Source organism: Poecilia mexicana, unplaced genomic scaffold (assembly GCF_051168715.1).
Source record: "Poecilia mexicana isolate PSO_F unplaced genomic scaffold, ASM5116871v1 scaffold_21, whole genome shotgun sequence".
Classification (NCBI taxonomy): domain Eukaryota; kingdom Metazoa; phylum Chordata; class Actinopteri; order Cyprinodontiformes; family Poeciliidae; genus Poecilia; species Poecilia mexicana.
The window spans coordinates 19,861,042-19,884,858 of record NW_028263390.1 but is presented as its reverse complement, the minus strand read 5'-3'; the positions used below and the strand labels follow the sequence as shown (position 1 = coordinate 19,884,858).

Here is a 23,817-nt window from a genome sequence, read left to right as displayed (position 1 = left end):
GCAAAAATCTGCAGGGATTTTATTTAGTTTCTATGCACAGAAAAAAAATACAAAACTATCAGGAATATTAGATTGTGATGAAAAGCTCTGGAAATTATTTTTCCATTATATTTGTTATTATTAAACCTCTATAAAATACTGACTAGCTATTTCAAACTTGAGCTTAATTGTAAAAACTGAAATAAAAAAAAAAGATCAACATTTGTTCGATTTTTTTTATTCAGTTACTTTTATTCTTGTGGTAAGAAACAAGCAGCCACTTACAGACTTAACAGGTTCATTTTCCAACACAACTCCACTAACACAACCACTGAATCACAGTGCCCTCAGCAGAAAAACACAAAATGTCCAACAATATGATCACAGTTGTAAACAATCCTAGAAAAAGCACCAGTTTTTTTTTAATGAACCTGTGTCTGTTCACGTGGTTCTCTCCATGCGTCATTAACAGAGTGGCACAGGTGATTCCCATTGGCACGTTTAATCTTTTCACAAAATAAAAACAATCTTTTTTTAACGGTATAGAGTACCCACACATGAGAATGTGACTATGCATAAATATATAACACTGGTAGGCAGGAATGAGACGTCATCCGGAGGGTTTTCTTCAGATTTCAGTCTGTGCAGCTCAATCTTCCTGCTATAATACGTGATTTTATTATAATCTTTCTGTCTATATCACATCTGCAGCCTCATTTATAGTGAAATGCATAAACAACACTGCAAAAAACAAAACAAAATATTACCAAGTATTTCTGGTCTAGTTTCATGAAAATATTGTAGTAAACTAACTTAACTTTACAGCAAGAAATATGAGCTTCTTTTAAGTAAATAATTCCTTAATATTAGTAAAATAATGGCAAATTATTTCACTTGTAGTAAGAATTTTTTAAATTGTTATATATGAAATAATCTTGCATTAGAACTGGTATTTTTAAAATCAATCTTAGGGAATTATTTTCTTACTAAAAAGTTGTTTTCAAGTTAGTTTGCCTTACTTCAAGCATACTAAGATGTTTGCATTAGACAATAAAAAATACTTGGGAAGATTTTGTGTTTTTGCAGCAAAGAAGTTAAAAATAACCACATAATTCTGCAATAAATAAGCTGCCAGTGGTAGAAAACTGTAAACAGAAACAGACTAGTGAATGCTACTGTACCAAAAGGAAATGGATTGCTGCATTTTTGTTCTTTATTGGAGCATGAATTTAGAAATGAGGTTTATTTGTTTATTGTTTTCGCTCAGATGGCTCATGAGGAGGGACTGCAATCCCCCTCTATTCTTTTCACTTACAATAAACTCCATTGTCATCATCTGGTTAACAGAGAAACCATTTAACCCACAAATGAACTTTAGCTCATTGCTCTTTGTTTTCCCTTTAGATGCCCCATATACGGAGTCCTAAACAGGACAAAACTAGGCCTGGGCGATACGGCTAAAAAAATAAAATTACCATTTTTTTCCCACACCAGATTTGATTTAAATTTATTATTTTCTTGCTTTTTTTTCTAAAAAAACAAAACAAAACAAAAAAACAAATGGGTAATTTCAATTATCCATTACAATAAGTTTTGTTTGATTACAAGAATATAGCTATAATATTAGCAGAATAAAATGCAATTTTACCAGAAAAACATCTTAAAATGATCAGTCATGCTGATTATCAGAATCAGCATGACTAAGTTAAATTCTTAGTCGTGCTGATGTGTTAAAATTATCTTATCTTTGAAACCAATTCCAAAGTATAACTTCACAAATTGCTCAACTTCCTCACGTTTTGTTATTTATTTAATACTAATATTATCACTTTATTCTGGTAATATTAACATTTTATTCTTGCATTTTTTTTATTTTATTCTCACATCACAACAATTGTGTGGTTGTAATATTATGACTATTTTTAACCTTTTATTTTAGAAAAAAGGTTAAAATTCTCATAAAACAAGATGGCAGCTTTGGCTGACATCACTCTGAACTATGGGAACCCAAGGAGTGGATTGGTGTAAAAAAATCCTGATATTCCAAGCATTAAATCCTCAAAAACCAATCAATAAAATTGATTTATCGGCCAGCCCTAGACCAGGGTTGCCTTCCAGGCGTTTTGTTGGTTCAGTTAGAGGCAGTTGAAGTGTAAATACAGACAGACAGAGTGATAGAAGCAGCTGGATTTCATCACCACACAGAACTGTTGGTCCACTGGAAACCAAAAACACTCTCAGTGGGGTCGTCCGGTCACAAACAGGATCCACGCACATCAATCACAAGAAACTATAACGCTATGGTGTCTACGGTGTACCGTGTGTTCGTCAGTGACAGGTTTGAATTCACTTATCTTTAAATAATTCTGGCAACACTTTTGTTTTGAACCGTTAAAAACTGTACTGGTTTTGATCTGCCTCTGGTTAAAACGTAACGAGGCTTAAAAGCACCGCAGATTTATGTTATTATTACAATAAGCTAGAATTTAAGTTCAGAGCTAGCCCTTTTTTAGTCCAGCTAACCACAAATTCACTGTTTTGCAAACCACTTATTAATAAATACGTCTGACTTTTACTTGAATTTGTTTTTGCCTTACTTTTAAAGTTTTATTCTGTTGTTTTAAAATCAGTGCAGTTTTCCTGGTCGCTTGGAAATATAATAAAAACACAGAGGTGGAAACGGTTGGAACTCCGACGCTAACGATTACCAAATGCCACTGGAGCGGCCACCAGGGGGAGCCAGAATCCGAGCAGAGGACCTCTTCGGGATGTGGTCGTCAACTTGAGAACCTGAGAGGAAAAATCCATTTAAATAACACCTTTTTAGATATAACGACGAACAGATTAGTTTAAAAGTTTAATTTAAGCCACCTGACAGACTAAAGGAGGACTCATGGAGGTCTCGGACACCCTGGTGGGCCCGAGCGGCCGGCTTGTTTGGCGACTCGCCGTCGATTGGACCCAAACCGAGCTCCTTCTTCATCGTGTTCGCAACCTTGGCCACATCACCAGAATAAGGATCCCTTACTACTCCTTTGTAGGCCTGGTTCTGAAACAAGGAGTTCAAAGGTCAACAATAATCCACACATCTACGCCTGTTGCAATAAATCAACAAATCGCATAAATTAAAACAAACGTATTAATTTCCATTTGCATAATTAACTGTTTTCCTCTTTTCTCTTTCTACCAAAAACTGGATGATAAACGTTTTCAGTCTGCTGCTTTGGTCTGAACAGAGACTTCATAATTCATTTTATTTATTTATTTTGAATATTTAAAATGTCTTCCAGGTCCAGTGTTAAATGTTCATCAGAATTTAAAGTTTATTGCTTTTTCAGAATGTGTTCTTGAATTATTTATGCCATTATAACCAGAATATTAGTTGAAAATGGTTTCAAAACAACAATATTATTGATTATTGGAATAACTTATGGGACATTTTATCTTCCAGTAAAATTTGGCAAAAAGTCTACTCAAGAACTGAGTAACTCAAATTACCAGTCATTTAATATTTAAAAATTACTTAACCAGATGGTTGAAAATATAAAGTTAAGTGGAAATTTTGGTATTTTTAGGGACGAAAATGACAATAAGTAACAAAAACTAACAAAAAATGTTTCCAAATCAGTTTCTTTGAATAAAAAACTTATGAAACTTTAACAAAAACTGCAGGTCTGTGTCTGGTGAATTTCTGGTTCAAACATGTTTGCTTTTCATTCAGCAGGTAGAAAATCCAGAAATTTTACTCAAGTAAAAGTAAAAAGTACAACATAGTAAAAATACTCCCATAAGTAAATTTTTCCAAACAAATGTAATTGAGTAAAAGTAACTAATTACTACCTGACACTGACTGGAAGTAACGTTTTAAACATTTAGACTTTTAATCAAGCGAGGTTATAAAACAGTGCCATTTGAATGTCAAGCACTTCCAAGGACTTTATACAGAAATGAAGCACTTTCCAAACCTTAAAAATTTAATCATTTTCAATAAATAAATAAAATGCAGTGAGCAGAGAGTCTGGCATGAAGGGAGGTTTCACCGATTTCAGCAGGATAAAAACAGAGTCAGCGCATAAAGAGAGCATCAGCTCCAAATCCCCGACAGCCTGTCAGATCAGCGGAGTCAGACTCAACATGGCGGCTGCGCTGGCTGCCAGCTGACTCAGCACATTCTCCCTGATTCACTTTAACAAGTTGAGCAGAAACGGGGGGCAGGAAGCGAACGCACCTTTTCTCTCTGGACCATCTTCTTGTAGAGGTAGTCGGGGAAGGTGCGCTGCGGGTAGAACTTCCCGGAGCCTTCGGCGCACATGAACACGCCGTTCTCACACACCAGGCGTCCCCGGCTGATGGTGACCAGAGGAACGCCGTGGCAGCGCATCCCCTCGTACAGGTTGAAGTCTCCGCCCTGCACCTGGGTGCTCAGGGAGATAGTCCTGTACGAGACAAAAGCAGAGCGTAAAACTTAAATCCTATCAATCTCCTGCTTCATTTGTCTCTCATCCTGAAACACTTAAACCAAACTCCTCCACTTGGGGCATCGTAATAATCTAGGGATGCACCAGTCCACTTCTTCACTTCTGACACCAGTACAGATATTAGTTTCAGGTTACCTGGTTGCATCGGGGTCCCAGACCACCACATCAGCGTCGGCTCCAGGGATGATCCGACCTTTGCGTGGATACAGGTTGTAGATTTTGGCTGCGTTGGAGCTGGTCACAGCCACAAAACGATTCTCATCCATTTTTCCTGTCACCTGCAGACATGATGTGACATTTTAATATTGTGAAAAAAGAAAATACAGATTTGTCCGTTAGCTTAAAGGGGACCTATTGAGAAAAATTCACTTTCTGTATGTTTCTGTACTTCCATTTGGTTAAATTTATATATTTTTGAAAAAAAAAAAAAACCTTCCGAATGTAACGTCACATTCTACGGGATCTGCACCGTTACCTAGCAACCCCAGCCCATCACCTAGCAACCCAAGCAAACTGGCTTTACCGCTGTACAATGGCTGCTGGAAAAGACAAGTGTTTTCATGTTGACTTCCCATCCAGAAACAACTTGCTGCATTCATCTTGGTTGTGCAGCAGGCTCTACTTCTGCTTTTCAAAGATGTACGGCTCTATAATTGCATATTTGTTTGCATCTATTTTCATGTACGAGGATAAACGTTGAGTTTGGGGGGTGTCTCCAGCAGCAACTTCTTTGAATTTAAAGTGACAGCGGCCCTAAAACAGCTCATTCAGAAAGGATTAGACTATAATATCATTATCTAAGAATGACTTTGTGAACATGTGTTTTGTGAACATGTCTCCTGTTGAAGGAGGTATAATAAGTCACCTTTAAAGAACAGATTTTACTGACTGACAGTGTTTAAACCATCATTTTTATTACTGCGTGCTCGTGTGCGTACCACTCCTCTTTCCCAAATGACACTCATCCGGTCCTGGACCCCCGCCACTCCATGAGGGATCTTGGTGAAATCTTCTTTGCCCAAAGCTCTCTGCTTGGTGCTGAACGGACGGTGCTCTGAAGCAACGACGCTCAGAGTGTCACTGGAAGCAGAACAAGCTCCATCATTCCAGTAACTCTGCTAACGAACCGATTAAAAACTTTTTCTGATGTCTACGACTCGTACTTTCCCAGCAGGCCCATGAGGTAGCTCGGCGTGTTTGGGTCCAGGCGCAGAGGAGGGACGATGACATGAGCAGCAGCGTGGGTCCAGTCCTGGTGGTAGTACTGGTTCCCATTCAGCACAGCGTGAGCTACAGTGGTCTCAGCGTGGACCACCTTACCTGGAAATGTAACCAGGTTACTGTCTTTTCTGAGATAATAATCACCTTTTGAGGATTATTATCGACCGGTTTAAACATAAATACAAAGCTATGTTACTCACATTGTACAGGGAAGAAGGGAATTAACACAAATATGAGTTTTTCCTTCGTTTCTTCTGTTACTATTACCACTATTGGTAGCTTATTATTCTTATCTTACTGTTGTTGTTATAATTGTCATGAGGTTTGTTCCTCTCTCTAATCTGGGTGAAATAACCCAGATTAAGAAGGATTTATAGGTGTACATTAGTAATTATTCTGATGCTTTATGTCTGGTTGTTATTTATAATTATTACTGATAGTATCATCTGTAGATTTTCTTGTCTTGTTATGAGTTAGTCTGTAACCATTTTGTCTGTGTAATATAATTTATTTGTTGGCTCTTTAGCCCAGCATATTGAACATGAATATTAAAATTACTGTAAAAATGGTTTGATAATTATTGAGTCAGTAAGTAATATATTTCATTAAACTGAGATAAGGGATTAAATAAGTGTTCACTTCTTCCTACACCTTTCAAAACAGAAAAGTGGTGGTAAGGTAATTATTTTGTCCTTGGTTATCTCTGTCTTACTGATTGCTTTTTTAAAATTATTTTTAAAAACCAATCAAATAAATTGTAACCAGACAAATACTGACCCTGCATCTTAGCAGCAGCAATCATGTCTCCAGCGAGCATACTGGACACATTCACCAGGTAGATGGGACAGCGTGCCTACAATCACAGAATCATTCAGTTATTTACGCAAATTAACTAAAAATACATTTATGGCAAATATTCCAATGAAATTTTTAAATATTGACTCTGCAAAACAAACACAGACAGGATGGATGTGGTATTTATATCCTGGGAAAAAGCCCTAAACATTTTATTTCTATGGATTTTTTCAGATCAAATGAAACTCCAGACTGAAGCTTTGATAAAACCAAAGAAATCGAGAACTTTACCCTGTTGGCAATTGTGATGGCCCTGTGAGTGGCTTCAGACTCCAGCTGCAGTCAACGACACACAGAGAAAGTCACACAGTTTTAATATCCGGTCTTCAAAAATTCTGTAAATTATTTATTAGGGCTGAATCGATCACTGAAATAATTGTCAACTGATTTAGAAATCAAACAATCATTAACTGACAAAAAGAGACTTAAACAGACTTTTAAAAAAGGCCGTATTGAGAGCAGTAATTAATCAAAACTGTATAAAAATTTATACATTTTGCATTTATGATGACATAAAAAAATGTTCTATCCAAAACTCAAGTGGCAGTTTTAGCTTCACCCAGTTCAAATTTTGTGGTAAAAAAAAATCTACTAATCACCTTTTGGTATCCAATTATTAATCGGTTAATCAAAAACAGTCACAGATTAGCCCTTTACAAATCAATACAGTGATTTTAAATGAGATTTTCACATTTTGATATTAGAAGTATTTTTAAAGCTGCAGATGAATATCTAGCTACAAATGATCAGGCGTATGCTAAAGGATCGTTATGTTGTTACATTATTGGCAATAAAATGTTTATTTTCTTATTTAATATAGGAACTGAAGTGTTTATTTGCATTTTTAATGTAGTATTATATAAAAAGCTTAAATATAAAATCTGCATAATGTGCCAAAAATTTTTTATCCGTTTAATCGTCAAAACAATTGATAAAATAAGCGACAGTTGCGCCCCTATTGTTTAGTGGTGAACATCGGATCCTTGTATATCATGTGTTTCTCTAACTCACTTACATAGCTACAGCTTTGTCCACAATCAGAGTCAATTTTATTAGTCAGAAAAAGTTACAAGTTGATGCACCAAATTGGCTCAAAATCTCTGAAAAATTACCTCCTCTGGTCGACTTATCTCTATTCCTTCTGGTCCAGAGATTCCCAGATCCAGAGCCTCTTTGGCGCCCTGGCAACACATAAACCATAAAGTTTAATTTTATCTCTTTTAAAAGTTAATAAGATGATTCTCCACATTGAAACCCATCAGACGTCGTCCTGTGCGTAGAAACGAGGACGCACCTCTGCCACGAGCTCTCCGTTTTCAGCGTGCACACGTGCAATGGCTCCGATGTCCTTGCAGGTCTGCAGAGTCTGATACAGCTCTGAGTCCCGCAGCATCATCAGGTCTTTATAGGCCATGAACATCTGGAAGGAGTTCACGCCATGCTCCCTCACCAGGCTCTCCATCTCATTGCGTACCTGTCACACAATGTGCAACTGTGTTTTTATTAGAGGTTTAACACGAGGTCTGTGCACCTTTCCCTCAGTCTACACCTGATTGGCCCGAGAACAAAACACTAATTTATCAAAAAATAAAAATGTCAATGACATTGTCTAATTGCTTACGGCAATCTTTATTTCTGCTACACAGATTAATACGTCATTGAGTCGTTAGGAATAATAAATATTCATTACATTGAAACAATTAAAACAAATCATGTTAAGGTAAATTACCTTCCTGCTCAAATTAAATGCGTAAACACAGAAAGTCACACAAAAAAAAATAAAAAAATTGCTCTTGTGAAGTTTTTTGGCATTTAGCAAACAGATATAATTTTGGTAATTCCAACTAACCCGAAACAAGAAAAGTTTAGTCTGATTTAACTTCAGACAGTGAGAAAAAAAAGTCTATTACCATCTATTTATAAAAAAAAATACTGACATTTTCAAACCAGATGTATGAAAACTTCTGGTTTCAACTGTAAATAACATTTTCAAAACATACATTTTTAATCAAACGTTGGATTGCATTTTATTACAAAACTGTGCAGTTTGAATATGAAGCACTTTCCAAGGATTTCAAGCACCTGTGCAGAGCATGAGTTTACACTGTTACACTCAGGCCATGGGACAATGTCTTGCTACAAGTGAAATAATCTGGAATTTAATAAGGAATTTACTACATTGTTTGTAGTAAATTTCAAGTATCCTAAGATATTTGCGCTAGAAGCCAGACCAAAATAATTTGGTGAGATTTAGTGTTTTTGCAGTGCAGGATGTAATGAAGTGTGACACATGCACATCGCCAGCAGATGATCCAGTGCAGACCCTGCAGCCAAAGGCTGAATAAGGCAGGTTAACTCATACAATCTGACTGATGTGCCCACTGAGCATGTGTATTAACCCAGTTTCTGTTGGTTTAATCTAGGTCAAAACGCAACTTCCTCATAAATAAAAAAAGTAGGGTTCACCGGATACTCTGCGTAGAAGATAATAAAATGTGTTTCTACTGTTTTTATGCTGTTTGCCGTCTTGTTGGGCTTACCTTTGGCCCCCACCAGGTGACCCCGACATGCAGCGCGTAGTCGCAGCAGGCCTTGGCGTCTGCCAGACTGCGGCAGCTCTCATAAGCGTCCAGCAGGGAGCAGTGCTGCTCAGGCAGGACCAGAGCCATCACCATGGTGGTGCCACCCATCAAAGCCGCCTAGGTGGGGGAGACAGGGGCAGAGGGTTGGTTAGGAGGAAGAAAGGATGGGGGGGAAGACAGGGGTTTAAACCGAGAACAATTAGTCCACTGTAAAACAGAGACTGTCTGTCTTGAGACAATAAACCTTCCTTATGAGCTGATGTCTCATTATCAAACGGGCTTTTATTTAGTGACTGCACACAACATGGAGAACAGAAAACAAGTTGGATGGAAAATGGAAGCAAGTCAGTGGAGATTGGCTTAAACCTAAAGCAAAAAAAAACTAGTTTTAATTCATTTTTAAATCTTATCCTTTATTAGGATTGAAACGATTAATTGGATTCATCACGATTATTCAATTTGGTAATCGATTAATCATTAACTGAAGCATACAGACTCAAAATAATGTCAGTTTATTTAAAGAACAACATAATCACAGCAGTAATTGAGCCAAAACTGTACAAAAATAAATACATACATGTTGCATTTAAGATGGAATAAAACAGACAACTTTGAATATATGTTCGACCTAAAACTCAAGTGGCAGTTTTAGCTTCACCTGGTTCAAATTATATGAAAAAAAATCTCCTATTAATTGCCTTTACTATTAAATTATTAATCAGTAAATCAAAAATGTTAGCTGCAGATGCATCTTTCTCTACATACCATAAAATGTTGCATTTTTGGCAATAAAATATTTATTTTCTTATTTTAAAAAAATAATTGATTTGTTTATTTGCATTTTTAATGTAGCATAAAAAAGTTTAAATGAAAAATCTGCAGGAGGTTCCAATTGATTTATTTATCTATTGATTAATAAATCAATTAGAAACTAACATAATCGTTAGTTGCAACTCTACCTTTCATGACTCTTTTTAGCAAACCTCCAGAAATAAACAACCAAATGTAAAAAGACTAGGATACAAAAGAAAAAAATGTGTCAAGAGATCAAAATAAAAGGTATGAAAGGAAAGAAGTGACAAACAAAAATGAGGAAAAATGAGGATGTGAATTTAGCATAACCATGACAACAGATACTGTTCAACCAGGCCTGTCGTGTGTCCCCACCCTTTTCCTCCTCTTCATCATTTCTCCACTGAAAACATTCAATATCTTCCCAGAAAGTCTGGTAGGATATTACAGAGCAAGAGATCCAACAAACATATGTATTTTTTTATAAGATATCACAAACAGATAGTGTTTAAACCTTATTACTTGTAAAGGTCTCTGATGCTTCCTCTGCCTACTGCTCGGTCTTCAGTTCAATAACTATTGAATTATACAAAAGAAAATGTTGCCACAAATGAAAACAAACAAAAATCACTATCCTTCAAGTAACTTCAATAAAATAAAATCAGATTACTTTCAAATATTCGTGTGTCAGCACTGAATCCCTGAGGCAGACTCAGATGGGGGCGGAGCCAAAGTGTTTGGACTGGCCAACCCGCCAACCAATGAGCTACCCCGATTTATGATTGCCATAGAAACCAGTCAGAGTGATCTGCAGCATCAGTGGAGAAGAAGTCACCGTATGTGTGTGTAGCGTCATTCATCACTGTCAGATAATGCTAATGTGTGTGTGTGTGTGTGTGTGTGTTTGTTGACATATCCATGAGGGTGTGAGAGATCAGGGATTGTGGGATTTGGGCTTCAGGGCGTAGATTAAAATTTACTGCCACTCTTTGTAAAAGCTCAGACAAAAACAGAAAAAAGGATTAAAAAAAGATTAAGAAACTCAAAGAGAAATATTTATTTTTATCTTCAGGATCTGAAGTGAGCAAATGAAAGTGTTGGATTGCTGTATTACAGCCTGAACGGTTTCCACAGTATATTCCAAACCTGTTATCAAAGAAATATCCAAATTTAGATCGCTATAAATGGCAAATCTGCAGAAAAGAGAAGAAACACCAGCGTCAGTCAGAAGCCTGATTATATGTAATATGCTGTGTAATATATCCTTTTAAATAAACCTCCTTGTTCTACATTAATCACGTTGTATCCGTACATGTAGATAATCAGGAATCCTATCACATATTTTATGTAGCCTTTCATACAGGTTCGTTTAAAAAAGAAACATAAAAGTAAAATAAACTGAAAACTGTCGACCACATGAAAAGAACATCTAAAAGAATGAACTATAAAATAAAGTTGGTGTCATTTTTGGAAAATCTGGATTTTTTTTCAACAATCCACTCATTGGGTTTCCATAGTGATGTCAGGGCGGCCATCTTGTTTTACAGCTCCTGTTGATTTCGACTTTGAATTCAGGTCAACTCACAGAAGGAATGATTGAAATAAAAGCCACTTTTTGCATTTTTTTAAAGGGAAAAAAGCAGGAAAAAACCTACTAAAATCAGAAACTAAATTTTGAATAAATAAAGTTGAGATTTAATTTTTAAACCATTTTGCCCAGTCCTAGTAGAAGCCAAATCTTAAGTTATCAGAACAAACGTGAGACAAGGCACTTCATAAAAGTTTTTTTTTTACCAAAAGCTGGACAGTGATGATGGAAGCATGGAAACCTATAAGCTATAAACATTGTATATTTTCCATCTCAGAGAAGCATCAGAACTGAACATGTAACATGAATGCAGCTCTGTAAAAAACTAAGAGCCCACTGAAAACCTCCTGGATTTTCCACCAAATATTGACCTCTGAACTCTTCCTGAGTTAAAACATTAGTATTGTTGTTTCTAAATGAACATGAACTTGTTTTCTTTGCATTATTTGAGGTCTGAAAGCCCTGCATCTTTTTCTTTATTTTAATCATTTCTCATTTTCTGCCAATAAATACTAAATTTTGTATTTTCAGAGACGTTGTCAGTAGTTCATAGAATTAAAGAACAATGTTCATTTTACTCAAACATAGTAAAATCAGAGAAACTGGTCATTTTAAGTGGTCTATAAGTTTTTTCTGCAGCTGTATTTCTTCATTGTATGATGTAATGTAAATATTTAATTCACTAACAGCATGGAGATTATGTTATAATTACACATACTTTAGATTTGTTATAATCCACATATTAAAAACCTACTTGGACTTGATAAGTGAGCATCAGGCAGAAGTTAAGGGTCACACAGAAACGACAAACAGTGTTCAAAATAAATCCCCTCTATTTAAGAGCCTCAAACCTGTACTGTGAGAGAATCTGGTAATAAAAAAGAACCAGAGTTATAAAAACTGGGGGATTATTCCCACAGAAACAGCTGGGGATAAAAGAGTCCCTGTATGTTTGACAGATTCCCACTGCATCCTCTGATCATTTTCTATCAGCACCAATACATCACAGCTGAACCCTGCACTCATGTCTCCAACCTCCAGGTAAATTAAAATAATCTCTGCAGTGACAGAGACGGATCTGTAAATGTCAGGGAAATATTCTGTTTCAGTCGATTTGATGGATGTAGTTCAGCAGAAACTGCCAGCCACAGCAGATCAAACTCAACTATGATTTCAGTAATGATGACCCTATAAATAAAGGTGGAAATCTATTTGAATTAAACTGATTTTATAAACTTTAACATTTTAGTCTTACATCATGTGAGACAGGATGGCAAGAATATCAACAAAAACTCATACAAATCTAAAAGTAAGTGTCAATCCCAGTATATACTTTTATATTATTAAATTCAGGTTGTTCACGTCAGACACTTTATAACAATAAAAGGCACTTATAAACATTTTGCTAGTGAACAAATGACTCAACATTAGTGTGATTGTTCAAGAAACATTTTTCTAGTTAAATAAATCACTGAAGAAATCTTACATGGCTAACAGGTGGAAAGTGAATGAACAGATTTTTATTTTTTAATTTATTTTAGGCACAGAAGTAGGAACTTGTTCTGTTATGCATTTAAACCCAATTAATCAATGAATGAAATGATAAAATAGCACATTTACAACAACCTCAGCTGACCAAAGTGTTTCACAACATCACAGGGAGATAAACGATAAAACAAAAAATAATATAATAAATATTTAGTTTTACAAAAGTAATAAAATTGGCCGCAAAGTATCAAAAACTTATAATATGAATAAAAACAAAGCTATACTTAATTTCACCTGCAGCGCTTCAGTGAAGCACTAATATCCCCCTTTTGTAAAAGGTATTTATTTATTTTAACCTTTTTCATGCTTCACAATCTTCTTATTTTAAACACTATTATCAAACTGTCCTCCCACTTGCAGGGGGTGAAGCACAAGACCAGCGGGGGTGATGGGGCGGAGGAAGGAAGAAGGGTCAAACTGTTACAAAGCAATGGGGGGCAGGGTGGAGGATGCAGAGGGAAATAGTTTTTTGGGTTGCTATGGTAACAGGCTCAGCATAGTGGAAGCAAAAAAAAAAAGAAAAGAAAACAATGCCACTGTGGTCATGTGTGCACGTTCTCCCAAACAGGCTGACATTACCACAGTGGAAGCGGGGGTTAGTTGCCATGGCAGCGGTGGCAGTGGGTTGGGTTGCCGGGGGAAACGCTGGCACACGAACAAGTCACTTTTCCTCAAGATCCACTCAACACCATTCGGTTAGAGTTGAACCGAGACGCGGTGAAGTAAGAATATATATGACTTGCACTTAAGTTTGACTGAGACAGAAAAAGAAATTCATGTTTTACATTTTTTCTACAACAAATTCTGCTCCATTTCTAATTCATGGATAATAATGTTGCATAAAAAAATAATAGGATATAAATGTATGTATCTGAAAATATGGATCTTCTGAGGTCGTGAGAAACAAAATGTGCAAAAAGTCAACTTTAATTATAAAATATAAAAGACAAAACAACCTCCAACACGTGTTTATCACCACAGGCAACAATTACACTGAATTAAATTATTTTCTCTCATTTGAGAGAGAAGCTGAGCATCAATAATAAATAAAGTGCAGAACCAGTAGAAATAATATTTCTCATAATAGTTCAGTTTTAATTCTAAGGTTTTAGAGTTTGGGGTGAAAACTATTCAACAGATTTCTTCTGTTTTTGCTTTTGTTGTTGCATAAAGTCATGTACTAAGTGATTATTAACGACATGTTTTGAAAAGATGAGTTAAAATTCACTATCTGAACCCTGGCTAAATTACTGTGGACCTACAATGATCAGTCTGACAACTTAAAGTAGACTAAAAGGTCTCAAACGCCAACATATAAATAAATCCAACGGTAAGGTAAAGTACGGTAATTTTATTTATAGAGAACATTTTCAGCAAAGTGCTTTGCATGAATTAGAAGGAAATAGAAACAAAACAACAAACCAAAAGAAAGACAAAAAGGTAAAAGTTTAATACCTTTTTGTATTAAACTGGTTGGTTCCCCATGTTTAATAAGAATAAGTAGTCAGGGTTTCCCCCAGAAAACTTCCTTAGCCCGGTGGTCGGGGCGGTCCACCTTGTTTTTGTATTAAAAGATGTTAAGTTGACAGGAAATGTGAAAGTATTACTGTGTAATTATATGTTACGGGAAAAGATCGCCAGTGAAATGCTATTTAAACCCACAACTAGTCTAAAAACAACAAATTTGCACTTCCAAATTAAGTCAGCGGCTCCATCAGGGCCCCAAGAGCTTCAGGGGCCCCATAGACGCTAATATTCTAAAACAGACCACAGATACATAAATGTAACGTTTGTTTATTGAGATGATCAATCCTGTTAAATTTTATTCAATTGCTTAGGCATACATAAATTAAATTATTTTAAATTGTTTAACATTTAAATACAAGATTTTAAGGAGCTAACAAGTTTACTTTGTAAAACTTCAAAGAACAATATTCATAGTTAGATTGTTTTGTTACCATAGCAACAATCTGATGCTGTGAGTTTAATCTTTGAATTTACAAATACAAATTAGTAAACTGCGATTATAACTTATTGCTTTTTAGGCTGGCCAATTAAACTACTCCCTTCTCCCATATTTCACTAAATCTAACACAGGAGCTGTTAGAGGTGCTGATATTTTTAGGAACAAAAGGGGCCCCTAAGTCAGATTCTGCTCCAGCCCTCATACAGCCTTGGACTGGCCCTGCATGATGAGGTAATCCGCTGCACTACGCAGAGATGCGCAACAAACAGGAGATTTAATTCAATGCTGCTAATGTGGCTTTAGTAGCTCTTCCATTTCGTGTCTGTTGAGTTTTTAATAAGCGTCACAGAAACGATTCTGGTTGGTCGAGTTTATGGGACGAGTTTCTCAGATCTCCGCGCACATTAACTCTAAGTAGACAACGCATTTGATATGGTTTGATGCATCGTGTAAACGGAAAAATAATACTAAAAATAATAATAAAATAGTATAAAATCAGCGTGATGCGTGACTCAGCTCCTCACCAGGCTGAACCTGCATGATCAGGTTAGCGCTGCTCGTTATCCACAGACGCTCCGGCCAACCGGGACCACAGACATAAACTTTACAGGGAAGACAGACACAGAGTCACACGCTGGGCAGCGTGTTGAGATGTAAACGCCGCATATAATTGTTCGTTCACAAAGATAAATCGTTCTCACCACTCCACAATGCGACCTCTGGATTCGCTACAAGTTATTCCTGCAGTTCACATTGAGCTGCGCCACCAGAGCTAACGCGGATAAAACTACATATTGGTTCTCAATGTTTAATATAATGCTCCAATGAGTAATCAATGTCATTGATTACTCCAAACCTGCTGTAATGACTCACCCAAGAGGTTTCAAAATGAAGCATTGCAGGTCAACTATAAGAAAGAGACTAAACAAAATGGGCATTCATGGAAATCTTCAACACATCTGGAGCTGAATGCCTTTTCACTGTAAAGAGACACCGTACCTTGGTTCCACTGTAGAAGTCGTCCTGAATGCTGGCGTTCATGAACGTCTGCTGCAGGTGAACACAGGTGTCGATTCCACCTGGCAGCACCAGCTTTCCAGAAGCATCGATCACCTTCGCTCCACCTGGGATCATCAGCTCCTTCCCAACCTGCCACACAACACAAACACACCCTGAGCATCACAGAGGAACGTCACCGAACTAAACATTCATTGTTCTGTTGTTTGGGCTTTGTTCTTGTAATGCAAATATTTTATTTCACTGGGATAGTTGATTAGTGCTAAAACGATTAATCGTATTAATCGTGATTAATCAGATTGACAACTAATTTAGTAACAATTAATTATTATCTGGACTATTAAGAGTCAAGAAGGATCAATTGTTGAAGGAACAGCATACTCAGAGCAGCAACTAAGCCAAAATGTACAAAAGAAATATATTCATCTTGCATATAAGATAAAAAAATATATTTGTCTGCAAATATGTTCAACTTAAAACTCCTTAGATGATATAGTTTTAGCTTTTTCTGGTTCAAATTCTGTAAAATCTTTTGAAATGTGGATGTTAGATGTATGTTTTTAGCTGCAGATGCATCCTTTGCTACAAATGATCAATAGTCCACTAAGAATCCTAAGTTGTTGCATTTTAGACAATAAAATTTTTTATTTTCTTCTTCAATTGTTCGTTGGTTTTTTTTGTATCTTTTTACATATTTCTAATATTGTCCAAAAAAAAGCACAAGTGAAAAAAATCTGCGGAATATGCCAATTTTTTTTTACCCAATCAACCGATTAATTGTGAGAACAATTGATTAATCAATTAAGTCCTATAGTTAATGATGTGTAGAACATATAACTTATTCTAAACAGCAGATGGAGAAAGTTATCTAATTTGATTTGAAAGCAAGTAACTGCACTAATGTGAACTAATAACTGGATATTCCTCAGGTATTATATTATTTAACTTTAGTTCAATTCATATTTGAGATTCCAGAAATAAACAGAGTAAAAGATAAAAGTAAATTCTGTGAGATTAAATCTCAGTTTCCTAGGCTGCTGAGTCAAGTCCATTTTTTCTAAATAAAGTGATAAATATCTCCATGGCAACAACTTTTGAGCTAATTTTAGTCTTCACTATCATGGCCCCGTATTTCACTGAGTGGTAAAAACCTTTTACAACAGAGTATTGTGAGCAGCTAGGAAGGCACTACAAAGTGAATGAGTGGGTTGAGGTTGGACTTTGCAATAGAAAGAGGAAAAAGTGAAGTTTTAAAGTGTAACTGTTATGAAATTAGGTGAGATTTTGTGCTTGTTTTGTTGTATGTAAAGGTTTGTAAAGGTGGTTACCTGCTGTATGATGCCGTTCTCGATGTAAACATCTGCTTCCTGTGTGAAGTCGTCATTCACCACCTTCCCTCCCTTGATGAGGATGCGCATGGACCCCATGTTAGCAGCCATGATCCTACAGGACAGAAAACACTGAAATTGGTGAAATATAATGCAGACTGAAGGGCTAGTGTAGTGTGGCAAATCTAAAACAGATGATAAAATACAAATCAATTTAAAAGGCTAAATAATATTTGAAATGTTTATAGCTTAGAAATTAATAAAAAGTCTAAAAGCACACCATCTTATCCAGATGTGAAAAATTATAACTTCAAACTCCATAGTTTTCCGGTACTTTTCCAGGTTTTATTTTCTGAAAAAAAATATTTGATAAGGAGATAAAACACAAAAGAAGAACTATCTTCTCCAAAGTCAAGCAGATGATCACCATTAAACATATGGAGACAAAAACATGCTAATTAATTTATGCTAACATGCTAATTAGCGTTGATTTTCTGATTTATGAGACCTAATCAGATTCAGTGCCTTACAGCTATTACTGCTAGCTATGATAACTTCATTATAATAAACATATTCATGTGGTTTGCCTTTCTCCATGTCTGATGTTTTAAATAATCCATGTTTTAAGATAAACCTCCAGTTTCCTCCAGTAACCTGACGGCACCAACAAGCTAAAGAGGTTCCTCAACAAGCATCTCTCTGTGTGTATTCTGCATGGATGGCTGCATGCAATGTGTTTGATAGCAGCACACAATAGCCTCTCAGTTATACAAAATCAACACAAAGGAGGAGAACAGAAAGAGAGCAGAGGAAAGAGGGGAGCGCAAGGGGAAGAACGAGAACACAATCATGACAAAAGTTTATAGAGAATTTATATTATTGTCTAGAAATGGAAAAGTCTCAAAATATCTCCAATTTTGCTTCCTAGTGGTCAAAATCCATTTATTCCAGATAATTTACACCTGTAGTTTAATCAGGTCAGACTCCAATAATGCCTTAAGTAGACTGGAGAGTGGTGACCGGAGAAATAAGCCAATTTGCTGATTACAAAAGAAAGTAGATGATTGCACAAAGATGCTGCTGCCTGAGGTAAACATGACGTTGGAGGGGCGTGCAGCATGGAAAGCAAAGCCCTGAGGGCCGGACAGCCTGAATAAGAGCCTGGTTTCCCTGGAGAAGTGAGCTGAAGAGCGTTCAGAAGGAAACCAGGCCACACACAAACACCTAAATGTTCAAATGACTCCAAACGATGCATAATGGCTTACAACTGAAGGTTTTATAAAAATCTGATTTAATGGAATTTTTTCTGATGATTAAAATATTGGCACATTCTGCAAATATTTAATTTCACCACTTAAACCTTTTTATACCATATTATATATTTAGACACAAACAAACACTTCAATTCCTCTTTAAAATAAGAAAATAAGTATTTTATTGAATAGAATGCAATAACAGCATTCCTTTAGTGAATTTGAACCAGGTGAAGCTAAAACTATGCCACTTTTACCGACTAAAGTACAAATTGTGTATTTTTTGTACAGTTGTGGCTTAATTACAGCTCCTGTTGTGTTATTCTTTCAGCAAATTGCCTTTTTTAAGCCAAGTAACAATTAATTGATAGGCCTGTCATGATAACAAATTTTGCCGAACGATTCATTGTTCCAGAAGTTATTGCGATAAACGATATTATTGTTGTTTTGAGACAATTTTCATGTAATATAATGGAAAAGGCATAATAATGCAAGAACACATTCTCAAAGATGTACTTTAAATCTCACTGAACATTTAACACTAGAACCGGAAGACATTTCAAATATCCAAAATAAATAAACAAAGCAACAGAAACAACAAATAAAATGAATTATGAAGTCTCTAAACAAAATTGAGCTGAAGAACCAGAATGAAGACGTTACTAATGTAATACCAACGGAACAAGCAAATCTATTGTTCGGCCATATGTTATTTTCGCCTTTGTTAAAACTGCAAAAGAGACACAAAGTCAGTGACTTTGAGAGAAAAGGGAGCAGTGGAGTTAAAAGAAACTAATCTAGACAGGAAGAAAGAGATTTTGGTTTCATATTCTGACTTTCATGACCTAAAGGTTGAAGCTGTTGTCACCATTTCTGTCCCGGGAATCAGAACTGCTGCCATTGGATACTGCAGGCTCCGTGAGTCCATAAAGACTTTAAGGCTGGAGGAAATTAAAGTTAACTTATATAACTGACACTCTGAACAGTAACACCCTTCAAGTTCACAAACATTTGCAGTCCAAGAGCAATTTAAGGGAGGGGAGATTAAAATCCTGGTGCCAAATGAAGGATTTTACTGGCTTTCTAAGGCGAAGTTGAGAAAACATTCCTCTGTTTTATTTTTGGATACTGCTCTGTTCAAATGTTTTTACGAAAATCTAAAAAAATCCAAATATTTAGCAACAAAAACAGAGTGGTGTATAAACTATGCATCACAATCATGAACAATAAAGCAATGAGTAAAGTGCTACTGTTCCTACTCTTGTTAAAACCCTTTTCTGTCAGTACTTAGTTGAGTTATCATTTTGCAAAATGTATTATTGTGGCAGGCCTAACTCTAATTATTACCTATTTGGGAACTGACAAAAACAAACTAACTTAGTAGAAAGACCTACCTGGGATGCTGAATCACAGTCCCAAATTCTTGAGAAAGTCTCTGTGATTTAAACATTTAAAACTGAATTATATGGATGTATATAACCATTAGTGTTTAGCAGGAAGAAGTGGTTCAGACCTCAACTGATTGCTTTGTAAGGGTCAGATGACAAAAACCTGAGTGGGGCGTTTGTAATCTCTAGAAGACTCGCAGTGTATCCAACAGCGATAGGTGAAAAATGCACACGCCTTAGATTTAATCAGTGACTGTGTGTTTGCTTTCTGCTGCATCATGGCTGTCATAACAGGGAGGAATGCAAACAGAGAGCCACACACAGTCACAAGCCAGGCAGTATTTCTCACGCATGCTGCGACCGGCTGCTTCAGCACTTACATGCATGCACAGACGAACGCCTCACACACACATACACACACACACACACACACTCTGAGTTCAGTAGGATGCAATCATCTCATAAGCAGCCAAACTGTTCTGCTTTCTGCATGCAGTTTTTTAATGAGGTGCTGAATTAATAATGGATGAGGAACAGAATCACCATATCGTATGATCACAAAGTCACACACAATTTTAAATAACACAGCATCTACAAAGCATTAAACATTCACTTTTAAAGTTCTGTGTTCATTTGAAACAATTTAAATAAAACCAAAAAGATATCAGAACTGAAGCGATTAATCACGATTAACTGTGATTAATCAATTAGTGCAATAATTGTTAAATAAATTGGTATAATTGTTAACTGGAGTATACAGACTACAAAAAATGGCAATTTACTGAAAAACCAACACAGTCAGGGCAGAAATTAAGCAAATACATATTAGAACTGAAACGATTAATCACGATTAATCGTGATTAACCATGATGACTCGATTAGTGCAATAATCTTAAAATGAATTAGTAATCAATTAATTGTTAATTGAAGTATACACTCAAAAAAAGGCCATTTACTGAAAAAAACACAGACAGGGCAGCATTTAAGCAAAAATATATTAGAACTGAAACGATTAATCATGATTAATTTATTAGTGCAATAATCGTAAAATAAATTAGTAAGCAATAAATCATTAATTGGAGTATACAGACTGCAAAAACAGGCCATTTACTGAAAAAACCAACACAGTCAGGGCAGCAATTAAGCAAAAAAAAATGTCCAAAAATATACACATTTTCCATTTAAGATAAAAAACAACAACCTTGTTTTGTACCTAAAACTCAAGTAACTTAGTTTTAGATTCTTCTGGTTCAAGTTCTGTAAAAAAAAAAAAAATCTCATATTAAGCAACTTTTTAATGCAATTATTAATCAGTTAATCCAATAATAGTCAACAGATCAGTAATATATTAGATTGGTGATAAGCAGAAAAAGCTTGTCATATGTTAATGTTAGGAGTATTTTTTTAGCTGCAAATGCATCCTTTGCTGTTATTGGATTTTAGATAATCATATGTTTATTTTTTTATTTTAAAAATAATTAAATTGTTTATTTTCATCATTTAATATACATTTGATTAAAAAAGCTGAAGTGGTTAAATGAAAAATCAGAAGAATGTGCCTTTTTAAAAAATCTGATTAACTGATTAATCGTAAGAATAATTGATTACTAAAATAATTGTTAGTTACAGCTCTACAATATATGATTTGTAAAAGCCTTGGTGTTCAGGGAAGGCTTGAATTTGACACGTATATCTGCTGACATCTTCAGATGTGTGTTTCTGAGGCTACATGTGTGGCATCTTTGGATGTGTGTCTGAGTGTCGCTGCACGCTGCAGGTGAGAAGAAACGAGTAGACAGCTGCTGACTCCAGCTTGATCTGGATAGTAATTGCCATGGGGTTGGACGGTTTGCAATACACACAGTGTGACAGTCAATGTAAACGTGTGTGAGCCCCTGAATCTGTGCGAGTATGTGTGAACCGTGCAGCTTCTTAAAAGCCTGAGCAAACGTGCATCTGGTGCTAAAAATAGACATCAAAATGGGAAACAGTGCTTCCTACAAGATGGCAATGAAATGTTGTTAATGGTCGGAGTGTTACTGATCTATGAGCAAATGGTTAAGATACATTTAGAATAACCACTCCAAGATAGATTTTCATCATAGTAGATGAAATATACTCTGATTTATCTCTGTTTATGGGATGCAAAGCTGATCTGTGCAAGCCTGTATGCTTTTCAAACAGTACTGATTACAGATGGTCAACACGGATTCCACATCAGGATACTGACATTTTACTGCAGAGCTATAAACACCAAGACGGATCTGCAAAGTAAACTTGCAGGACATCTTATTAATTGTTTTCTCTTCCCTATAACTGAGAACAAATAGATGAAATACTTTAAAATCATCCAGTCATTGCTTTGTAACACCAAGCGTTCACCAAAGGTCAATAATTTTCCTTCACATTTTTTAATATTTGTAAAGTTCGTTTAACATCACTGTTCAATACCATCCTTGCTAATGTATTCATCTTATTTTCCTGCACCAGTAAAGATGCCCAAAACCAACCAATGCAAATTATTTCAGCACCATAAACTACAAATTCATCCTTCCCAACAAAGCATAAAGGAATAACTATTAACTTATTCTACTACATTAAAATGACCACACATAAAAATCTAGGTTGGGCCGTGTGAACCATCATCTTTACCGTGACTCAATGGATTTAGATGAAAAGAGAACAACCAACAAACAAAATAATAGACTTACATAACGTATACACGCCTTTAATGTAGTGACACGACAAAAGGACAATCAAAACTCACCCATATTCCTTCACCAACAGCACAAGATGTCATTTCCCCACAATCCAAACCCTCCATTTTTAAACGGGTTTGAATAAATTTCGATCATTCCCTCCCCCATATTGGCTCACTTTAATTATTTTTATCCAAAATAAGCATCAGGAACCGATGGCATAAATATATAATAACCGCACAGAGCGGAAAATTAGCGGATTTCGAGAAGAACCCTGTCGTTATTAACGCTTAAAAGGCGTTTAATACAAAATTTATCAACGTGAAAGAGGACTAAAACGCATACAAATGGCCCCTTTTGATCAGCAGGTGTTTACATCCAAAACATACAACGTTACATCTTTGTTGTTTTTTGTCATTACTCTGTTTTCCTACCGTTTATATTCGTGGATTCCAACACCGTCCTCCTCCAGCGGAGCTTCTGTCTGTCGGTCCGAGCCGAGCACCAGCCGAGTGCGCGAGGACAGCTGCCACAGCGCGAGCCGCAGATGCTTCTCGGCTGACGGTCAACCAACATCCAATCGGAAGCCGTTTGAAGCGGACCAACGGCAAAAAACGGACCAATCACAGGCCGTAATCTCTCCCGTTACTCGGGAGACAGGGGCGGGTCTTCACTGCCGCTGGAAATGTGCTGCGTTCAAATGCTTGGAAAAAAGTATGTTTCTCATTTCAATTCTTTATGATTTTTCGCTCTTATTAGTCATAAATACCTTTTTGTTTAGTCGGAGGATCAGTACATTTTCGATCAATAAGAGTGAACTTAACTGACACCTACCTGACTTCAAACGTGGGTGACTCACTTTAAAATATAGAAATGTTATTTCTTTATTAAAACAATGTCATTAAATGTAAAATTGCTAAACCTTCTTGAAAGCAACATCACGATATGTCTGACTGTTGTGTTGGGTACACAGCAGCGATGAATTTTTTAAAAATGTACAACAAAAAGTATTAGCTAATTTCTATGTTTAAGGGGATTTAACAAATATAAATAATATAACATTTTGTAATTCTTACTGACTTCAAATAGAAAAAGACTGTCTAATATTACTGATTCAACTATA

General features: G+C 36.0%; 1 protein-coding gene across 1 annotated transcript; it reads right to left on the bottom strand.

The window, feature by feature from the left end:
* Positions 1-201: 201 nt before the first annotated feature.
* Positions 202-23,771, bottom strand: LOC106926992 (dihydropyrimidinase-related protein 5). Its single transcript, XM_015002234.2, has 14 exons — positions 23,129-23,771; positions 17,355-17,469; positions 16,009-16,158; positions 9,074-9,232; positions 7,828-8,007; positions 7,646-7,714; positions 6,765-6,809; positions 6,456-6,531; positions 5,621-5,777; positions 5,396-5,537; positions 4,593-4,735; positions 4,208-4,415; positions 2,851-3,028; positions 202-2,769 (listed from the first exon to the last, which is right to left on the bottom strand). Exons 2-14 carry the CDS (start codon positions 17,463-17,465, stop codon positions 2,684-2,686), a joined length of 1,704 nt encoding a protein of 567 aa, XP_014857720.2. The 5' UTR covers positions 17,466-17,469; positions 23,129-23,771; the 3' UTR covers positions 202-2,683.
* Between the last annotated feature and the right edge of the window lie 46 nt (positions 23,772-23,817).